An 18,658-nucleotide genomic window follows, 5' to 3' on the forward strand; every position below is an offset into this window, starting at 1 on the left:
TCCCTTTTGGCAACCTTCGGACAAGCAAAATCGATGGGGCAAGCCCGATGCGTTGAACAAACCGTGTTCCTAAGTTCACAACTGCAGAGGCTCGCTTAACAGCGGCGATCGAGGCAGGTCGTCAAAGGGGGCCAAGCTCACTTAACAACGGCCTTGTTGAGCAGTGGAAATTGCGACTCTTTTGGGGGTGGTAAGTAGAGGTTTACCTGCATTAGCAAAGGAACCTGGAATTGCAACTTACATGGGCTAAGAGACGAGGTGAGGCAGGAGTGAAGTGCTCTGAAGTCTGCTACCAGTTCGTTTCGTGCGCACATCACAGGCAGGCGCACCGCAGGCGCTAAGAAGCCTTTTCTGAGTCTGCAAAGATAAGTAGAACAACGAGGGAGGTAGAAGAGCTGTGCTGTGCGATTTACATTCCCTAGGAAGCAGCCTTTCCTGCTTTCTAGCGAATATAAATCGCACAGCACAGCTGATCGTGGGGACTTTTTTCCAGCAATGTTTTACTGCCTATTCGCCCAAACAGGTTATTAAAAAAATGCTTTAAAAAGTTTTTTTTTAAGTTCTGACGATCAGCTGTGCCACAGGAACTTTTAAAAACTTTTTAAAGTGTATTTTTACTGCCCAAACGTCCGAACCAGCAGTAAAAAAAAATGCTTTAAAAAATAGTTCCCACGATCAGCTGTGCAACAATCAGGAACTTTTTAAAAACTTTTTTAAAGCATTTTTTTTACTAGCATTTCGGGCGAACCGGTAGCATTTTTAAACATTTCACCCCCTGAGTTGAGGTTTAACCCTGGTTCAGATGACATATGAGCTTGATGCTGTAGGGGGGGGGGAACCCCAATTCTAGCTAGTTTTCCTTGCAACTTCACAGCACGGTAATAAGGAAAAAGGAAATGATAAAGCAGAGAAGAAGAACAGATTTTGAAAGATTCTATCCTAGTTGCTTTTCCTGTTGTTCTTCCTAACCAAGGTTTTTTTTCCCTTTATCGTCAGATTCAAGTTTAAATCCATCTAGCACCGTTTTCGACTTTAAGCCTCAAAAAATGTGCTTTCTCGTAACAGCGCCCGATTAAAAGAAACACCAGGTTGTTTCACTTAATCCAAAGCCTTCTTGTGTTTTGAATAGATTTCCAGTCATCATTTAACAGGGGAAAGCGTTTATAAAACACTTTAGTGTTTTATAAACCCTAAAAGGAAATACCTTTATAAAAAGGCCTCGAGGATCTCCAAGATCGTTTGATCAAAATTCAAGATGCTTGGCAACTGACTCATATTTATGACGGTTGCAATGTCCGGGGATTGTGTGATCCCCTTTTGCGACCTTCCGACAAGCAACCTTAACAACCGTGTCCCTAACTCAACTGCAGCAGTTCACTTAAGTCAGGGGTGTCCAAACTTGGGAACTTTAAGACTTGTGGACTTCAACTCCCAGAATTCCCCAGCCATGCTGGCTGGGGAATTCTGGGAGTTGAAGTCCACAAGTCTTAAAGTTCCCAAGTTTGGACACCCCTGACTTAATGACTGCGGTAAGAAAGTTTCGTAAAATGGGGCAGAGCTCATCTCACAAACGTCTCGCTTAGCAACAGGAATTTTTGGACTCCATTGTGTTCATTTAAGTGGAGAGCTACCTGTATTCTACGTCTCCGTCAGCAGGTGAATGACAGCTGCCCATGTCAAAATGCCAGTGATAAAATAAACGTGCACATCTAAAAATCTGATTAAAATAAACCCTCTGGGAGAATTTCTTTTTTTAAAAAAAAAAAAAGAACGGAGAAATAATAAAACAGTTAAATTTTTAAAAATGACACAGAGGACAATTACATACACAAAAAAAAAAACCATGATTGGCAATTTATCTGCAATTTAGTTTAACTCAGCTTAGCTTAAGAATACTGTATGACCATATAATGAACTTGACGCAGGTTTGACATATTAAATAATTGAGGACAGTGAAGAGGAGCAGTAGATTCTTATCGCTTCCTTATCTACTTCGTTTTCTTAAATCTCGTAGCTGACATTCTTGGCTAGTTTTCTTTGGTATACAAAAGCACGAACACAAGACGCAGAACAAGGCGCCCCAATTCTGAACTTAATACTGAATTTCTTTGCGCAAAATAAGCCATAGCTTATTCAGTGGGATCCTTTCCAAAAGACACCCCCCCCCCCCCAATGCAGCCCACTTCCAGCCCAAGGGGATTTAAGCGGCTTCCAATGACACTCGATTAAAACATACTTTTGGGTCTCGTCCGAGACAACGGAATAACAAGAGTAGGAAGGGACCTTGGAGGTCTTCAAGTCCAACCCCCTGCTGAGGCAGGAAACCAAGCAGAAGATGCCAAGATGCATTGGAACTTCTCAAAAAGCAAGGCCTTCAACCATCAGCCCATCTAAACTCGTTTTTTTTTAAAATGATATGCTTGAGCTATATTATCACGTCAGCCTGACCGACCAACACCTTCTCTGCTCAAACCCCATCCTTTCTCCGTGGAAAAGCAAGTTGGCAAGAAGTCCGCCCTTTCTCTTTCTGATGAAAAAGTTGGAGCTTCCGTCCTAACCTTTCTCCAGCTGTAGAGTTTGATGTTACACCACCCCTTGCGTGGCCCTGAGCTAAGGAACAGCTGGATGGATTTTCTTTTTCAATGTCAAATCCATTCCAGGCGCCATATTTCGTTGTCCGACGTAGAAGAGCCGATCTTAAGAACTTGTTGACATCTGGACAATGGGCTTTGGCAGATGCTGCTTTTAAGGTGGGTGGTCTTTCAGTTGCTCGCTCCAGAGCTGAAGAAGCTGAAGAAGGCGCCCGGTGCGCCCTCTTCCCCAAGGCTGGTTTTGGGGTCTCTGAGACAGTCGGCCACGATGTCTTTGGGCTCGCGTAGAAAGAGGACCAGGACGGTGATGTTGTCGGTAGAACCGCTCTCTTTCGCTGCGGCCACCAGCTTCTCCGCGGTCCGAAGGCCGTCTCCGTGGTTTTGCGTTAAGTGTTCCAAGACGTGGTCCACCACCTCGACTGGCTGGATGGCATCGAAGAAGCCGTCGCAGGCGAGGAGGACGTAATCTTCCGTCCCCATCAGCTCAAACGACGCGCCATCCGCACAGCCGGAAATGTAAGGTTTTTGCAGAAGATCCCCTGTTAAAAACCAAAAGGAGGAAGAGAGGTATCAACGTTTAGTACTGTAAGGTGCCCCAGATTGCTCCTGAGTGAAGGAGTGGAACATCTGCCAGTTTGAACTGAGGTAACGGAACATGAGGCAACTGGCAGTTGGAACAGAGTTCTTTTCAGGTGTGGAGGGGGAGTAGAACTCCTTAGCATCAGAGCGTGTTAATTACTGTATAAGTAATACTAATGATCTGATGGTCATTTCAAAAAATCTTTTCTTAGCGAGCACCTAGAAGCCAAGAGGAACATATATGCCAAATTTCAAGTTTGTAGGCTTTACGGTTCTGGAGATTTCGTGATGAGTGAGTGGTATTTGACTTTTATATATATATATATATATAGATTGAGGACTACCTGCATTTGCATTACCTAATAATCTGAGCATTAGCCTTGAATACTAATTTGTGCTTCTGGGCGCTTATTGAAAATATTAAAAATATTGGTGCAGATGCTTTGGGAGTGAACAGCTCGAAGCTCCATTCCTCAATGTGCGCTGTCAGGTTTGAGTTTCTATGGCAATGCACTGTACGGAGCAGATTTTAATGTGAGCGCCTCGATGGCGGCCAATAGGCCAAGGTTTTCTGAGATGCCAATGTTTCTGTGAATATTAAAAACAGGTACCGTTGGAAATGGGGTAGGATGGGATGCAGAATAGAATAGAAAATATGGGAGAGGAGGGGAAAGGAGAATGACAGAAATAATAGTAATAGGATAGGATAATAGAATAGAATAGAACAGAAAATATGGAATGGAATAGAAAATAGAATAGAACAGAGAAAATGGAATGGAATGGAGGATAGGATAGGATAATAGAATAGAAAAGAAAATATGGGAGGGGAGGGGAAAGGAGACTGACAGAAATAATAATAATAATAGGATAGGATAGGATACAATAGAATAGAAAATATGGAATGGAATAGAAAAGAGAATAGAGAAAACGGAATGGAATAGAGAATAGGATAGGATAGGATAATAGAATAGAAAAGAAAATATGGGAGGGGAAGGGAGGGGAAAGGAGACTGACAGAAATAATAATAATAGGATAGGATAATAGAATAGAATAGAATAGAATAGAAAATGTGGAATGGAATAGAAAATAGAATAAAATGGAGAAAATGGAATGGAATACAGAATAGGATAGGATAGGATAATAGAATAGAAAAAAGGAGACTGACAGAAATAATAATAATAATAATAATAATAATAATAATAATAATAATAATAATAATAATAATAATAATAATAGGATAGGATAGGATAATAGAATAGAACAGAATAAAAATATGGAATGGAATGGAATAGAAAATAGAATAGAATAGAAAATAGAATAGAGAAAATGGTATGGAATGGAATAGAGAATAGGATATGATAGGATAATAGAATAGAATAGAATAAAAATATGGAATGGAATGGAATAGAATAGAAAATAGAATAGAATAGAAAATATGGCAGGGGAGAGGAGAATGACAGAAATAATAATAGGATAAGATAGGATAGGACAGCTTAGCTTTATTTGGCCCAATGTGATTGGACACACAAAGAATTTAGCCTTTAGAAATTGGAATATGTCTGGCTGTTTCGTTTCTTAATAATCTCATTCTTTATCAATGTCTTGCCCAAAAACCCTTCATTTTGCTGTCATGGTTTTTCTCACAGAAACAATTTTTTGGAGGGGTAGTTTCTATTTGTCTAACAATCTGAATCAATCCTGCTCGATCGAAAACAAAAAGTTACCATCTATCTCTCTGCGCCCTGATCAGCTGGCTATTATCATTTGGGCTAATTTTCAGCAACTATAGGTAGTTCATTGACTGATTGGGCTCAATTGTGGTCCTAAGTTGAGGACCACCTGTACATATTGTCCAACTAGCTTTAGAAAACACGCTTACCAATTGCTCTGGAAACAGCCAAGGTGCCGTTTACACGCCAACAGTCCATGTATGTTATGCAGCCTCCCAAATCTTCTACGCGTTGTCGTTCGTCCTGTAACGGCAAGGAAACACACTCACACACCTGAGCCTTTGGTTGTGCAACAATGCAACCGAGAGAGGAGGAATTTGGAAAATGTGATGGAAGAAATATCACGTCCCTTTTCATTTTCATTCAGGCTCTTGAAAACTTCTCATATGGTTCGGGAAAAAACAAGATCTCCCCTGAAAGCCTTTTTCAAAATACGTGCTTTACTTTTTCTTACGGGAATTACTCCCAAGCTCACACACAGATTGCGGTTCATTTTAACTCTAATTAGCTGATAATCCAGCGTTTCCCGGGTATTTATTTATAAGGGGGAAAATGTTCAGATCAAACGTAATTTCTAATTTTGGATTTTTCCCCTTACCAGAGGGAGCCCCCTTGTGGAGTACTGTGAAGCCATTACCATGGCAATAGTAGTAGCCATTTTATGGTAGTACAGTAGAAGTCATTTTAAGGCACAACAGGCTGTATCTTAACAGAACCCACACCCCGAGGGTTTTAGGGGTATCTTACCCCCAAGTATTTTTCTCTAGAGAGTAAGCTGTCTGTGTACCAGGTTTGGTTAAAATTGCTTGAGGCATTCCAGAGTTATGCTGGAACATACTGTACATATATACACACAACTGTTTTTATATATATAGATAGATTTCTTGACTAAGCCTCAGTTTCTGTCCATATACAAAGGCCAAACCCCAAGATCTAAATTCTGTCTTCGGGAATAACCCAGATATTTTAAATACAACAATGAAGTTTTCACAGAGAGTTTTTGAAGATTAGTTTAACTTTTTGGTTGATCAATTAACAGGTCTTTTTACAGTGAAAAGAGATTGGTTTAATTGAATTGATGGAATTAATGTTTGGGATATTTGTGAAGAGATTGTGATTGAAAATAGTATTTTAGTTAAGAACAGATGGGAAAATTTACAACAATTTGTAGACCCATCTAGCCAGAAAGGGAATTCAAGCGGAGTCGACGTTGTACGTTTAACATAAATTGTGTATCGATCACATACATTTCTTTTACCCAGTGTTATCAATTTTCCCCTGTCTTGTTTCTAGTTATTGGTATTCTTTGTTCTTTTTTTAAGTTGTATTTTTTATCTTTTTTGAAGTCAATAAAGTGTTATAACAAAAAGGAAGGACCCAAATATTTCATTGTCTCTATAATCACGTTCACAGAAAGATTTCTTGAGGGGCATCCCTTTAACATTGTAGCCTTAATGTTCAGTTGATTCAACAAGTTGTGTGGAGTGCGGCTGCCACAAAGAAGAGGGGGTCAAATTTATTCTCCAAAGCACCAGAAGGGAAGACAAGAAACAATGGATGGAAACTAATCAAGGAGAGGAGCAACCTAGAACTAAAATTTCCTGGCAGGGAGAACAATCAACCAGTGGAACAGCTTGCCACCAGAGGTTGTGGGGAGGATTTCAAGAAGAGATTTGTCAAGATTTGGTATGTGGGGGTGGTGGTCTTCTGATGGAGCAAGGGGTTGGACTAGAAGACCTCCAAGATCCCTTTCTGTTATTCTTCAATTCAAAAAAACAAATCAAGGATACGCAAAAAGAAATTACGTTTTTTGGACAACGGGGGAATCTTCCAAGTAGGTCAAATACTGTTTTTTATACCAAGGTGAGCCCAAATAAACATAGTGTACAAATTGTGAAGAACTACATAAGGCAAGATACCTCTCGTTCTGGTTTGTGAGGTTCCATCAGAGTTACAACTTGTCCCTGCTGGACTAGCATCACTTGAGAGTCCCCGAGCCACGCGATGTGTAGTTTGTTGTCGACCAGGAAACAAGATACCCCTGTGGTGCCGCTCCGAAGCTTCTGCAGAGATGTTTTGAAAAAGCAGGAAAAGTTTATTTGCTCACCCCCAAGGCTGAAATATAACACATGAGGAAAAAGGTCACACCTGTGGATTAACCACATGGCAGAGACAGATCTTCTAGGAATGTTCTGCGAAAGGATACAGGTAATCCTCAATTTATAACAAACTAGTTGATAACCTGGCATTGCCCGGGTATTTATTTATAGAAAGTAAATGTCCGGACCAAATGTAATTTCAAATATTGGATTTTCAACCTTACCAAAGAGACCCCCCCCCCTTGTGGAGTACTATGAAGCTGTTACCACGGCAACTGCACTGCGCTTTACAGTAGAAGCCATTTTGTGGCAGTAACGGTAGAAGCCATTTTAAGGCACAACAAGCTGTATCTTAACAGAACACACACACACCCAAGTGGTGTTAGGGGTGTCTTACCCCCACGGTATTTATTAAGTAAGTAAGTCATCTGTGTACCACGTTTGGTTGAAATTGATCAAAGCCGTTCCAGAGTTATGCTGGAACACACACAGACATAGCCATTTTTATATATTTAGACTGTTTAGTGACCGTTCAATTTACGACGGCATTGAAAAAAGGGAGTTAAGGCCATTTTTCACACTGTTGTGGGATCCACGTGGCGTTGGGGTTCCAAGTAATAAATCCACAGCAAGCAAGACTCCGAGGCATGTAGCTAGATTCCTCGAAGATTACTTTTATTTGGAATTATCCTATTGGCACATATCTGGTGAAAACCAAGTCTGAAGTCTCCCGTGGTTGTCACCTAATTAAAAGTTTTGAGAAAAGTGTATTTTTGAGGTTTAATGGCTAATAATACTTTTTAAAAAAATAGTAACATAAAATTATATATCAATGGAAAAATAATTTAATCAGGAATGCAATGCAACAAGACTGACACCACAAATGGCAGAAGATATGAGACTGTTTTGTTACTGGAAAGATACAGGTTGATAGATGGAAGAGTATAACTTAAAACTAGCTAAACTTAGTGAAATTTAGTGACAATAGATAATAGTTAAATAAATAATTGATAATGATAATAATATATACAATGTGTAGTGCTATGATAAGTAATAATTGGATACGAATACTGAATGGTACCCATGAAAGGAAGATTAGAAATCCTTTTGGATTATATATAAAGGTTAATAAAAAAGAACTAAGTTAGATACAGTTAAGTCTTGATTATTAGGGGAAAAATGTTATGATGCAGGATATAGTTAAATAAAGGAGGGATAATGATAATAATGTATATAGAAGTATGGGTACAACATAAGGAAACTGGATGTAAATTGTAAATAGTGATTTGGAAAGGAGGATTAGAAAACTTTGTTATTAAATATTATGGATGTTTAGCTAGAATAGGCCATAAGGGTTCAGTGTTATTGGAGGATTTTAGAAATAGTAAATGAAATGCCAGTATGTGGTTATGTATTAAACCTTGGTATATTTTATGATGAAGGACGTTTAAACAATTACAGTCAAATGAAAATGGAGGTATGATGATGGTAACATATATAAATATCCGAGTTAAAATACTTGAGTTAATATGAATTATGTTTGCTGACTGTGGAAGAGATGCACGTAAGCCTTTTTGTAACCATCTGATACACTTTCTACAGTATGTAAAGAAGGATGTGTTGTGTTTTGTTTTGAAAATTAAAAATAAAAATGTTTTATTAAAAAAAAAGCTATTGCATTACATTCTTGATTATCTTATCTTTCCATTGATCTATAATTTTACGGTACCACTCCAAACAAAAGGGGTGCTATTAGCCATCACACCTCAAAAATACCTTACACTTTTCCCAAAAAGGTTTCCACAATTTTGACCACGACTGTATATATTCTCTTAAAAGATGTAAGTGACACTGAATAGACACCAGAGTTTGTGCACCATCCAGGTATGTCGTCTCATCAGTGATTATTAAATGAGAAGTGCCACTCACAAATGCATGCAAGTACCTCTTTCCTCCCCTCTCTTTCTTCAATTTTTATAACAAAGGCGTACATAATTTTTAAGAAAAAACACGTTTTATTCCTGGAGGTTCGACTTCAGCCTCTGCACAAGGCCCATTTCGTGTCTGACGATTCCCCTTCTAAGTTTCCGGTTTTAAAAACTGTGCAAACCACGTGGGGACTGGAACAAAAACCAAGTGGAATGATTTTTTTTAAAAAAGAAAGAAAACAAGATAACAAAGAGATCTTTGTTACCCGGGGGTGAGTTCTGTTTCCAGTTGAATAACCACAGATCTCTGATCGCTAAACTGCGGCAAAGAAACCGTGCAGTATTCTCTGCACACACAAAACCACAACGGCTGTTATGTCGGTATATAAAACGCTTTACAAAGCACGCTGCAAAGCCATTAATAAATGGAAACTTTTACAGGAAACCCTCTGATCTTTTTTCTTTCCAATGGCAGACGCAACACGGAGGCTAACAACGGTTAACTGTAGTGTAATCCCCTACAGTTAGTCCTCAGCTTACGAAAATGGAGGCCAGGATTTCTGTGGTTAAGCAAGAGAAGTTGCTTATTATTTCCTATTTTTCTCACAACTCCCAGGCTCCTGGTGCTTCACCCAAAGTCCCCCAGCTGGGTTTCATGCCTAAGGTGGCACTAGAACTCCCAGTCTCCTGGTGCTTGGCCCAAAGTCACCCAGCTGGTTTTCATGTCTGAGGCGTGACTAGAACTCCCAGTCTCCTGGTGCTCGGTCCAAAGTCCCCCAGCTGGGTTTCATTCCTAAGGTGGCAATTGTCAACAGAACACCTTTCTCCAAATTCACCCCCCCCCCTAATTTCTACATGTCCTTTTTGGTCAACGATCTATCGGCATTTGGTCCTTTCAAGCCTTCTACCCCCCTCACCTCTCTCCTGGCTCTCGAGAGAAACATCTCGTCCGTCTTCTGGAAGGAATCTCTCAGCGCTTCCCCTGGGCTTTCCAGAAGCTTCTTGTGATGCGCCAAGTTGGCATGCAAATGGGCAGCAGCGTAATTAGCTGCCTCGATCCCTCCGTGACCATCGTAGACGGCAAAGTAGGCCCGATCTACGCCATCCTTTCGGGGGCAAGGATAAGCAAAGACAGAAGAAAAACATAAAACGTGTGTGTTGACCCAAGCTTAAAAGAAGTTAAGTCTCTTTTGGAGAGAAATGAAGTCTGTCTGTCTGTCTGTCTGTCTCTCTCTCTCACACACACACACACACAGTTTCCAACAACAAAGCCCAGTTCATTCAGATGAACTGCGGAATCCTTGGCGCTCTCTGTGCTTGGTTGTTTTCTTGAAGATATTTCATTACACAACTAGGTAACATCATCAGTGCTAGAAGAGAGTGGGGCTTATGGAGAAGAGGAGGAGGAGGAGGAGGAGGAATTATGATTGTGTGGTCCCTGCTGCTCTCTGAGCTTGCTTTCTTGCAGATGTTTCATTACCCAACTAGGTAACATCATCAGTGCTAGAAGGGAGTGAAGTTTGTGGAAAGGAGAAGAGGAAGGAAGGAAGGAAGGAAGGAAGGGGATGAGAATGATAGAAAGAAAAAAAGCAAGGGAGGGATGAGAATGAGAGGAAGGAAGGTAGAAAGGAGGGAGATGAGAATGAGGAAGAAAAAAAGGAAGGAAGGAAGAAAGGAAGGAGGGAGAATGAGAGGAAGAAAGAAATAAAGGAAGGAACGAAGAAAGGAAGGAGATGAGAATGAGAGGAAGGAAGGAAGGAAAGAAGGAAGGACAGACGGACTGTGGGATCCTTGATGCTCTCTGAGCTTTCCATGTAGAGATTTAATAACCAAACTATCATCAGTGTACTGATGATGTTACCTAGTTGGATAATGAAACGCCTGCAAGAAAACAACCAAGCCGAGAAAGCATCGAGAAGCTGAGGCTGCAGATCCAAAATTAGCGTGATCATGGAGACCATTTTTTCTACCGAAGTGTCCTCTCCAGCTTCTTCTAGAAACTCACCTCCAGGCCAAACAGTTGGTTAAATTCCGGCAGGGAGACGTGTCTATCCTCCATCTTCCGTCGAGTGTTACGGGTTGCGTGGATCGAAATCTGAAGGCTGCGCTTGGACGGCTTCAGGGCGGGAAGCTCTTTCTGCCATTTGCCGCAAACCTCCAGGAGTTTGTTAAAGAAATGGCGTTGCAAAGGAACAGCTTCCAACACTGTGGGTGAATTTTAAAAAAGAAAAAAGAATTCAGTGAAATAAGTATTTTGAAGGGACACGGTGGCTCAGTGGCTAAGACGCTGAGCTTGTCGATCAGAAAGGTGGGCAGTTCGGCGGTTCGAATCCCTAGCGCTGCGTAATGGAGTGAGCTCCCGTGACTTGTCCCAGCTTCTGCCAACCTAGCAGTTCGAAAGCACGTAGAAAATGCAAGTAGGAAGACAGGAACCACCTTTGGTGGGAAGGGAACAGCGTTCCGTGCACCTTCAGCGTTGAGTCATGCCGGCCACATGACCACGGAGACGTCTTCGGACAGCGCTGGCTCTTCGGCTTTGAAACGGAGATGAGCACCGCCCCCTAGAGTCAGGAACGACTAGCACGTATGTGCGAGGGGAACCTTTACCTTAATATTTTGAAACTTTCACCAAAAGACCTGGTTATCTTCAACCTGGACTTTACAGGCCCTCGACGTACGACCACAATTGCACCAAAAATGTCTGTTGCTAAGCGAGACATGCCTTAAGTGAATTCCCACCCCCCTTTTACGACTTTTCTTTCACCACTGTTAAGTGAACCGCTTGCAGTTGTTAAATGAGCAACAAGGTGCCTGAGTGAATCTGGGTCTCCAGAAGGTCGCAAAAAGAGGAACACTGGACTCTGCAACCGTCGTAAATGTGAGTCAGTTGTCAAGAATGTAAATCACTTGCTGCAACTGTTGTAAGTGTGAAAAAGGATATCACTTTTTTTTCTGTGCCACTGTAAAAAGGAAGGAAAAATTCTGGGATTCAAAACTTTGCACAGGTTCAGAAACACGGTTATGCCTTCCAAAGTTGAGGAGAAGAAAAAAACCATCTAGAAGGGGAAAGTTTACACCAATTATCCGCTTCTGAATGGTCCGACAGAGCACCTGCATTGAGCAGGGGGCTGGACTAGAAGACCTCCGAGGTCCCTTCCAGCTCTATTCTATTCTTATTCTAACTGGAGGCCAAATACTTACGGGCTCCGCTCTCGCCAGCTTCATCCTGGTCGAGGTTCTGCTTTTTAAAATCGCCGAGGTCACTTTGCAGAATCCCGCTGACTGTGGCGTGAATTAAGGAGGCTGCAAGAAGAGGAGGTGCACCCCTAATTTTAAGAGGAGAAAAAGATGGGGTGAGTGAAAGAGGCATGTAGAGAAAAAAAAGCAAAACAAGAGTTTCCAATAAAGGAGAACATTTGTGTCCCTAGGATGAAAGGAGGGGTGCTTGGCGCTCTCTGAGGTTAGTCGCTTGTTTGCAGAAGTTTTATCACCCAACTAGGTAACATCATCAGTGTTAGAAGGGGCAGGAGAGGAGGAGGAAGGCTGTGAGGTCTTTGGTGCCCTCTGAGCTTGGTAGTTTCTTTACAGATGTTCCATGACCCAAGGGTCCTTGGAGGTCTTCTAGTCCAGCCCCCTGCTCAAGCAGGAGAACCTTATATCCTTTCAGATAAGTGACTGTCCAGTCTCTTCTTAAAAACCCACCATTTCTGAAGGCAAGCTGTTCCACTGATTACTGTAGTTTTGGGAGTATAAGATGCACCAAGATTGTAAATTTTGCACTCTGCAGACCTCCCTGGATGCCTTGTTTTTTTGTGAAAAAATGGGGCATGCAGAGAGTTTGAGAGGCCTGCAAAGGGCTCCTGGGGGCTGGGGGCAAAAGCGAGCAAAAAATGGCCCTTAACTAGGTAACATCTTCAGTGTTGGACGTGAGAGGAGGAGGAGAAAGAAGAGGAGGTGGAGGACTATGGGTCTTTGATGCTAGTTTCTTTGCAGATTTTTCATGACCCAACTAGGTAACATCATCAGAGCGTTAGAATGGAGTGAGGTTTGCGGAGAGGAGGAGAAAGGGTAGGAGAAATCTGTTTGGCTGTTTACTTGCAGACACTTCATGACCCAACTAAGGAACATCATCAAGGGAGGAAGAGGAGATGCTCCCTGGTTGTTTTCTTGCAGACATTTCATTGCCAAACTAGGTAACATCATCAGTGCTGGTAAGGAGTAGGGTTTATATACACCGAGCGCAAAGCTGAAGGTTGTGGCTGCTATTTATGGGAGACCTTTTCGTTCCCACAAACTCCACATCAACTCGATTACAAGTCGCAACAACTTCTTCTAGAAAAGCTTCAAACAACCCAGTCAGTTTCTAACTTTCCTACCAATCCCAGCTTCGAATGGTTTCCCCCCCTTTCCTCTGCAGGGCGAGGGGGGTTATTTTCAGCGCCAAACTAATTCTTGGAATTTCCTGTTATTCTTCTCCCTTTCTCTAAAATAAATATTTTTTTAAAAAAAAATCCTATTCTGCCCCGTAACTGGAAACCATCGCTTCCTTTTCCCTTTCAAAATTTCCTACCGGATATAGGAATATCCTGTGCAAGGATATTCTCTGCTTCTTTTGTCCTGGGGATGTTGCGGGCGGCCAACGGAGCTGGCAGCAGATTCGGACAGTGAGGAGGTCTGGGAGGAAGATGGGCCAGTCCTGGAGTCTGGGGAAGGCTCTCTGTGTCGGAGGCAGAGATAGGACCAGAGCCATATGCCAGTTATCAGCTGCCTTCAGTCAGACGTCAGTGAGGCAGAAGAACAGCTGGAGCCTGTTCCCAGTGTGCGCATGCGCAGAGCTGCCAGACGAAGGGAACAGCTAAAGAACAGGGGTCGACTTGGGAGTAAGGCCACAGGTGGACGGTGAATGGCCCCTCCCATAGGGAATAAAAGAGGAGCAAAAGGGGAGTGGAGTTTGCAGGAGACAATCAGTTCGCTTCATTGGTTCGTGACTCTCCGAAACTCCTTGCCAAGTTCTGCAGAGATCGGCCTGGCAGCTCTCCAAGTCAGATAAGACCTGTGACTATAAATCCTCCCTTGATCACTGGGGGGGGGGGGGGGGAGGAGAAATGCTGCAACCTTCATAAATGTGTGTGTGTGTGGGGAAAGGTAATAAATCACTTTTTTCATTGCCGTTGTAAGTTTGAACGGTCACTAAACAAACGGCTGTAAGTAGAGGACTACATTTTTTTTACAAAATGAAACTGAATTCCACCCGACCGGAGAAATATAACCATCGCCCCTGGCTACGTTTTTGCAAGGTAGGATTTATTTCCCCATTCGAAGAGGACAAGAAAATTCCACGCACGTTTTGACTTGCTCAAAATCTTTGGCGTTTCAAAGGCTAAACCTTGCCAAAATCACGGTGACGTGAGATCAGAAATATGCTGTGTCGTCCATCATTTCGGACAGGCTCCACCGAATTCGATCGAGGAATGCACAGAATTATAGGTAGCTCTCAAGTTACAGCGGTTCATTTCATGACAATTCTTTTCTTTTGCCAATTTTTTTTTTCATTCTCTTACATACCATTGTAAACATACATTCACGTAATTGCCTTCGGATGTTGTGGGAGCTTCATCCCTGGAAGCCTTCAAGAACAGATTGGACTGGCATTGGTCAGAAATGGTGTAGGGTCTCCTGCTTGGGCTGGGGGGGGGTTGGAATAGATGACCTCCAGGGTCCCTTCCAACTTATTCTGTTCTATTCTGGTGGAGATCTCTGACTAGAAGAATGGACAGCCACTCTCGAAAGAGTGCCGAGGAGAGCAACAAAGGTGATTATGGGAATATTATTTTCGTAATATACGTGCGGATCCAAGCAGTGCAGCTTTTTGCATTTGACTGATGGTGATTTTGTCAAGTTTTAATTGTTTTAAATGTAATTCCAGTGCTTTTGGAATAGCACCCAGTGTGCCGATTACCACACTGCTGGTCTGTGCCATAATCGTTGAATTTCAATTTTTAGGTCCTGGTATTTCGCGATTTTTTCATGTTCCTTCTCCTCGACCCTGTTATCACCTGATATTGCGATGGCTATGATTGTAACCTTATTTTTCTCAACCAGTGTGATGTCTGGTGTGTTATTATTATTATACTTCATTCATTAAACATGAAACTCAGCCAACTGAACATTCAAAAACACATCGCAAATACCAGTGACTCGTGCTAATGTTTGATACGGGTTGCTGCCAGCGTCCTAGGGATCAACCAAGGACCTTCTTAAAATATACGATGTTCCAAGTAGCGCAATGTTTTGCAGTTCCGCTGGTGTTATTGCAGGAAGCTGAAATTTGTGGATGCATCTTATAAAATTCTTGGACATGGTATTATTGGACATCACTATTATTATTATTATTATTATTATTATTATTATTAGTAGTAGTAGTAGTAGTAGTAGTAGTAGTACTGTAAGCTCAGAGTCAGCATCCAACGTGCAACATTAAGTAACCCAGAGGAATTTTCACTAAATGTCCACAAGTGAATTAAAGCCAGCAATGACCCTGGATTTATCAACCTCCCAGATTAGACTTTGGAGAACTTCTGCGATAAAACTAAAAAGCTATTTCACAGACCTCAAGGCTCCGGCTTAGAAATATTTATCTAACCATTGTCCTGTTTACCTCCACACTTCCTTTCATGAAAGGGAAGGTCAGTTCAAAAACTTGAAGGCCTTTGAACTCTGGTGCTGGAGAAGACTCCTGCATTGAGTCCCTAGGACTGCAAGGCCATCCAACCGGTCAGTCCTAGAGGAGATCAACCCTGACTGCTCTTTAGAAGGCCAGATCCTGAAGAGGAAACTCAAAGACTTTGGCCACCTGATGAGAAGGAAGAAGGACTCCCTGGAGAAGAGCCTCATGGCTGGGAACGATGGAGGGCAAAAGAAGAAGAAGGGGACGGCAGAGAAGGAGGTGGCTGGATGGAGTCACTGAAGCAGTCGGCATGAGCTTCAATGGACTCCAGAGGAAGGTAGAGGACAGGAAGGCCTGGAGGAATGTTGTCCATGGGGTCGCGATGGGTCAGACATGACTTCGCCACTAACAACAACAGTTCAAACAAAAGAAGATCTTCAAAGGGTTAAGTAGTCTTGTAAACGAAGGCCCAAAGTGTAACAACCATTCATAACAAACTCCCATCATTTTGATCAAGGGAAAACAGACCACAGAGAGGCAGGGAGGGGAAAGATGAGAGGTAGATCACAACAACCCCAACAGGTCATAAAATGAGATGTGACTCACTTAACCACCAACTAACTCTAAGTAAAAATGAACTGCCTGGCTGGAATGAATCTGGGTTAGGTGACTTTTTCCCTCCTTATTGCATGAAGCGCCTAAGGGGGACATCGAAGATTCTGGAAAGGTTTGAACTGAGGAAGCAGGTGAGGTATTCAACGCAAAGCTAGCACTGATGATGTTACCTAGTTGGGTAATGAGATGTCTGCAAAGAAAAAAAAAAGCGGAGAGAGCACTCAGGACCCCATAATCCTCCTCCTCTTCCTCCTCCTCCTCTCCACAAACCCCACTCCTTTCTAGCACTGATGAGGTCACCTACAAGGAAAGTAAGCTCAGAGAGCACTCAAAACCCCATAATCCTCCTCCTCTCTCCACCCTGGACACCCCACTCCCTTTTCACACTGATGATGTTCCCTAGTTGGGTCATGGAAGGTCTGGAAGCAAGCAACAAAGCTCAAAGAGCACCAAGGACCCCACAATCCTCTTCCTTCTCCTCCCCCCTTCTATCAACACACCCCACTTCCTTCCTCCACTGACGATGTTACCTACTAGGGTCATAAAACATCTGCAAGGAAGCAACCAAGGTCAGAGAACACCAAGGACCCTTCAGTCCTCTTCCCCACACTACCCCTCCTTTCTCCTCCTCTCGGCACTCCCCACTCCCTTTAGTCCTGATGATGTTCCCTAGTTGGGTCACGAAACGTCTGCCAGAAAACCACCAAGCTCGGAGAACACCAAAGACCCCACAATTCAACCCTGAGCTACCAAGACCCTCTTCTACCACCCCCTACGTAACCAACCCAAGGGCTGATTCCCCGGCCAGTTGGGAGCCCACCTGGCCTGACCTCCAAAGCCAATCCATCCACTCCCGCCAAGCCTCCCTCACCCCATCCCACCCTTGCAAAAGCGGCTGTCCCCTTACCTGAAGGAAAATATCTCCTGACCCTTTTTGCAAAAAGAAGGGCCCACGCACCCTGCCACGCATGCCCGTGCAAAACAACCCCCTCCCCAAATTGCACCCACCCTCGAATGCCTTGCAACGCCCACGTGGAGGAGGGAAACGTGCCATGCCTCCCTCACACGCCCACGCGTGGCCTTCCACGCGCTTCCTTGCAAAGGAATCCGGACCAGCCTTTTCTCACGCGTGTCCCCACGCCAAGCCTCCCCCACTTCCCCCCCACTTGGTGAAAGCCACCGGCAAGAAAACGATCCCGGGCCCGTTTTGCAAAAAGAAGGGCCCACGCACCCTGCCACCCCCACCTCCCTGCAAAGGAAAACCAAACCAAAATTGCACCCGCCCTCGCGTGCCTTGCAACGCCCGCGTGGAGGAGAGAAACACGTGCCATGCAACCCCCTCCCCCCCAAAAAATTGCACCCGCCCTCGTGGACTTGCAAGGCCCGCGTGGAGGAGGGAAAGGCGCGCCACGCGTGGCTTTCCACGCGCTTCCTTGCAAAGGGGATCCGGGGCCGGGCAGCCCTTGTCCGTTCCCCCAACCCCACCCCCACCCCCCACGCGTGCCCGGCTCACCTCCTCCCCAGGAACCCGCGAGCCCCTTCGGCCCATTCGGCCGCCGCTTCGTCCGGCCGGAGCCAAGCGGTGGAAGCGCTCCAAGGCGGCGGCTCGGCGGGGCCCACGGGGCCCGGGAAATCGCGCAGGAAGGCGACCAGCCAAGGGAGCTCCGGCCGAGCCATGGCCGACAGAGAGAGGGAGAGAGAGGCCGGCTTGGGAGGCGGCGCCCGGCGGGGGCAAACGGGCCGCCTACCCGGGGCTTCCTTCCTGCGCCCCCCCCCCCCGCCCCTCCAATGGGGAAAGGGGGAGGAGGGGGAAAAAGGGGAAGGGGAGGGCAGCTCCCCCCCGCCTTGCAGCTCCGATGGGCGAGGAACCCCCCCCCCATGCAAAACTTTTCCTGTTTGGACGGGATGGGAGGGGTGGAGGGGAAACCAGACGGCTTCCTGGGCGGGTCGCTCAAAGGGAGGAAAAGCAGCGCAAGTGTGTTTTTTTTCCTCTGGGGTGGGGGTGGACAGCGAGCGGGCTTTCCCGGGGAGGGGGGGGGGGCTTTAATGCCACACACAGGCACACACCCACCGAAAAAAGCACGGTTTTCTACTCGTAGCAGGTCAGCCTGTTTTGGGGGGCAGAGGAGGAGACCGGTGGATTTCTTGGGGGTGTCCTTTAAGGCGAGATACGTAGGTAGGTAAAGATGGTAGGTAGGTAGGTAGGTAGGTAGGTAGATAGATAGATAAATGATAAATAGGTAGATAAAGATGGTAGGTAGGTAGGTAGGTAGATAGATAAAAATGGTAGGTAGGTAGGTAGATAAGAGATAGATATAAGATGATAGGTAGGTAGGTAGGTAGACAGACAGATGATTGATATAGATGATAGATATGAGATGATAAATTGATATAAAGATATCACAGATGATATAGATGATAGATTGTTATAGATGATTGATAGATGTTA

General features: G+C 44.0%; 1 protein-coding gene across 1 annotated transcript; it reads right to left on the reverse strand.

Annotated features, from left to right (window-relative positions):
• Positions 1–1,782: 1,782 nt before the first annotated feature.
• On the reverse strand, positions 1,783–18,087 carry PPM1F (protein phosphatase, Mg2+/Mn2+ dependent 1F). The gene is made up of 7 exons (XM_081966654.1): positions 17,723–18,087; positions 12,129–12,253; positions 10,933–11,132; positions 9,845–10,033; positions 6,820–6,963; positions 5,050–5,143; positions 1,783–3,130 (listed from the first exon to the last, which is right to left on the reverse strand). Exons 1-7 carry the CDS (start codon positions 17,884–17,886, stop codon positions 2,763–2,765), a joined length of 1,284 nt encoding a protein of 427 aa, XP_081822780.1. The 5' UTR covers positions 17,887–18,087; the 3' UTR covers positions 1,783–2,762.
• Positions 18,088–18,658: the final 571 nt, after the last annotated feature.

This window comes from Natrix helvetica (genome assembly GCF_964273705.1).
Source record: "Natrix helvetica genome assembly, chromosome: 14".
Classification (NCBI taxonomy): domain Eukaryota; kingdom Metazoa; phylum Chordata; class Lepidosauria; order Squamata; family Natricidae; genus Natrix; species Natrix helvetica.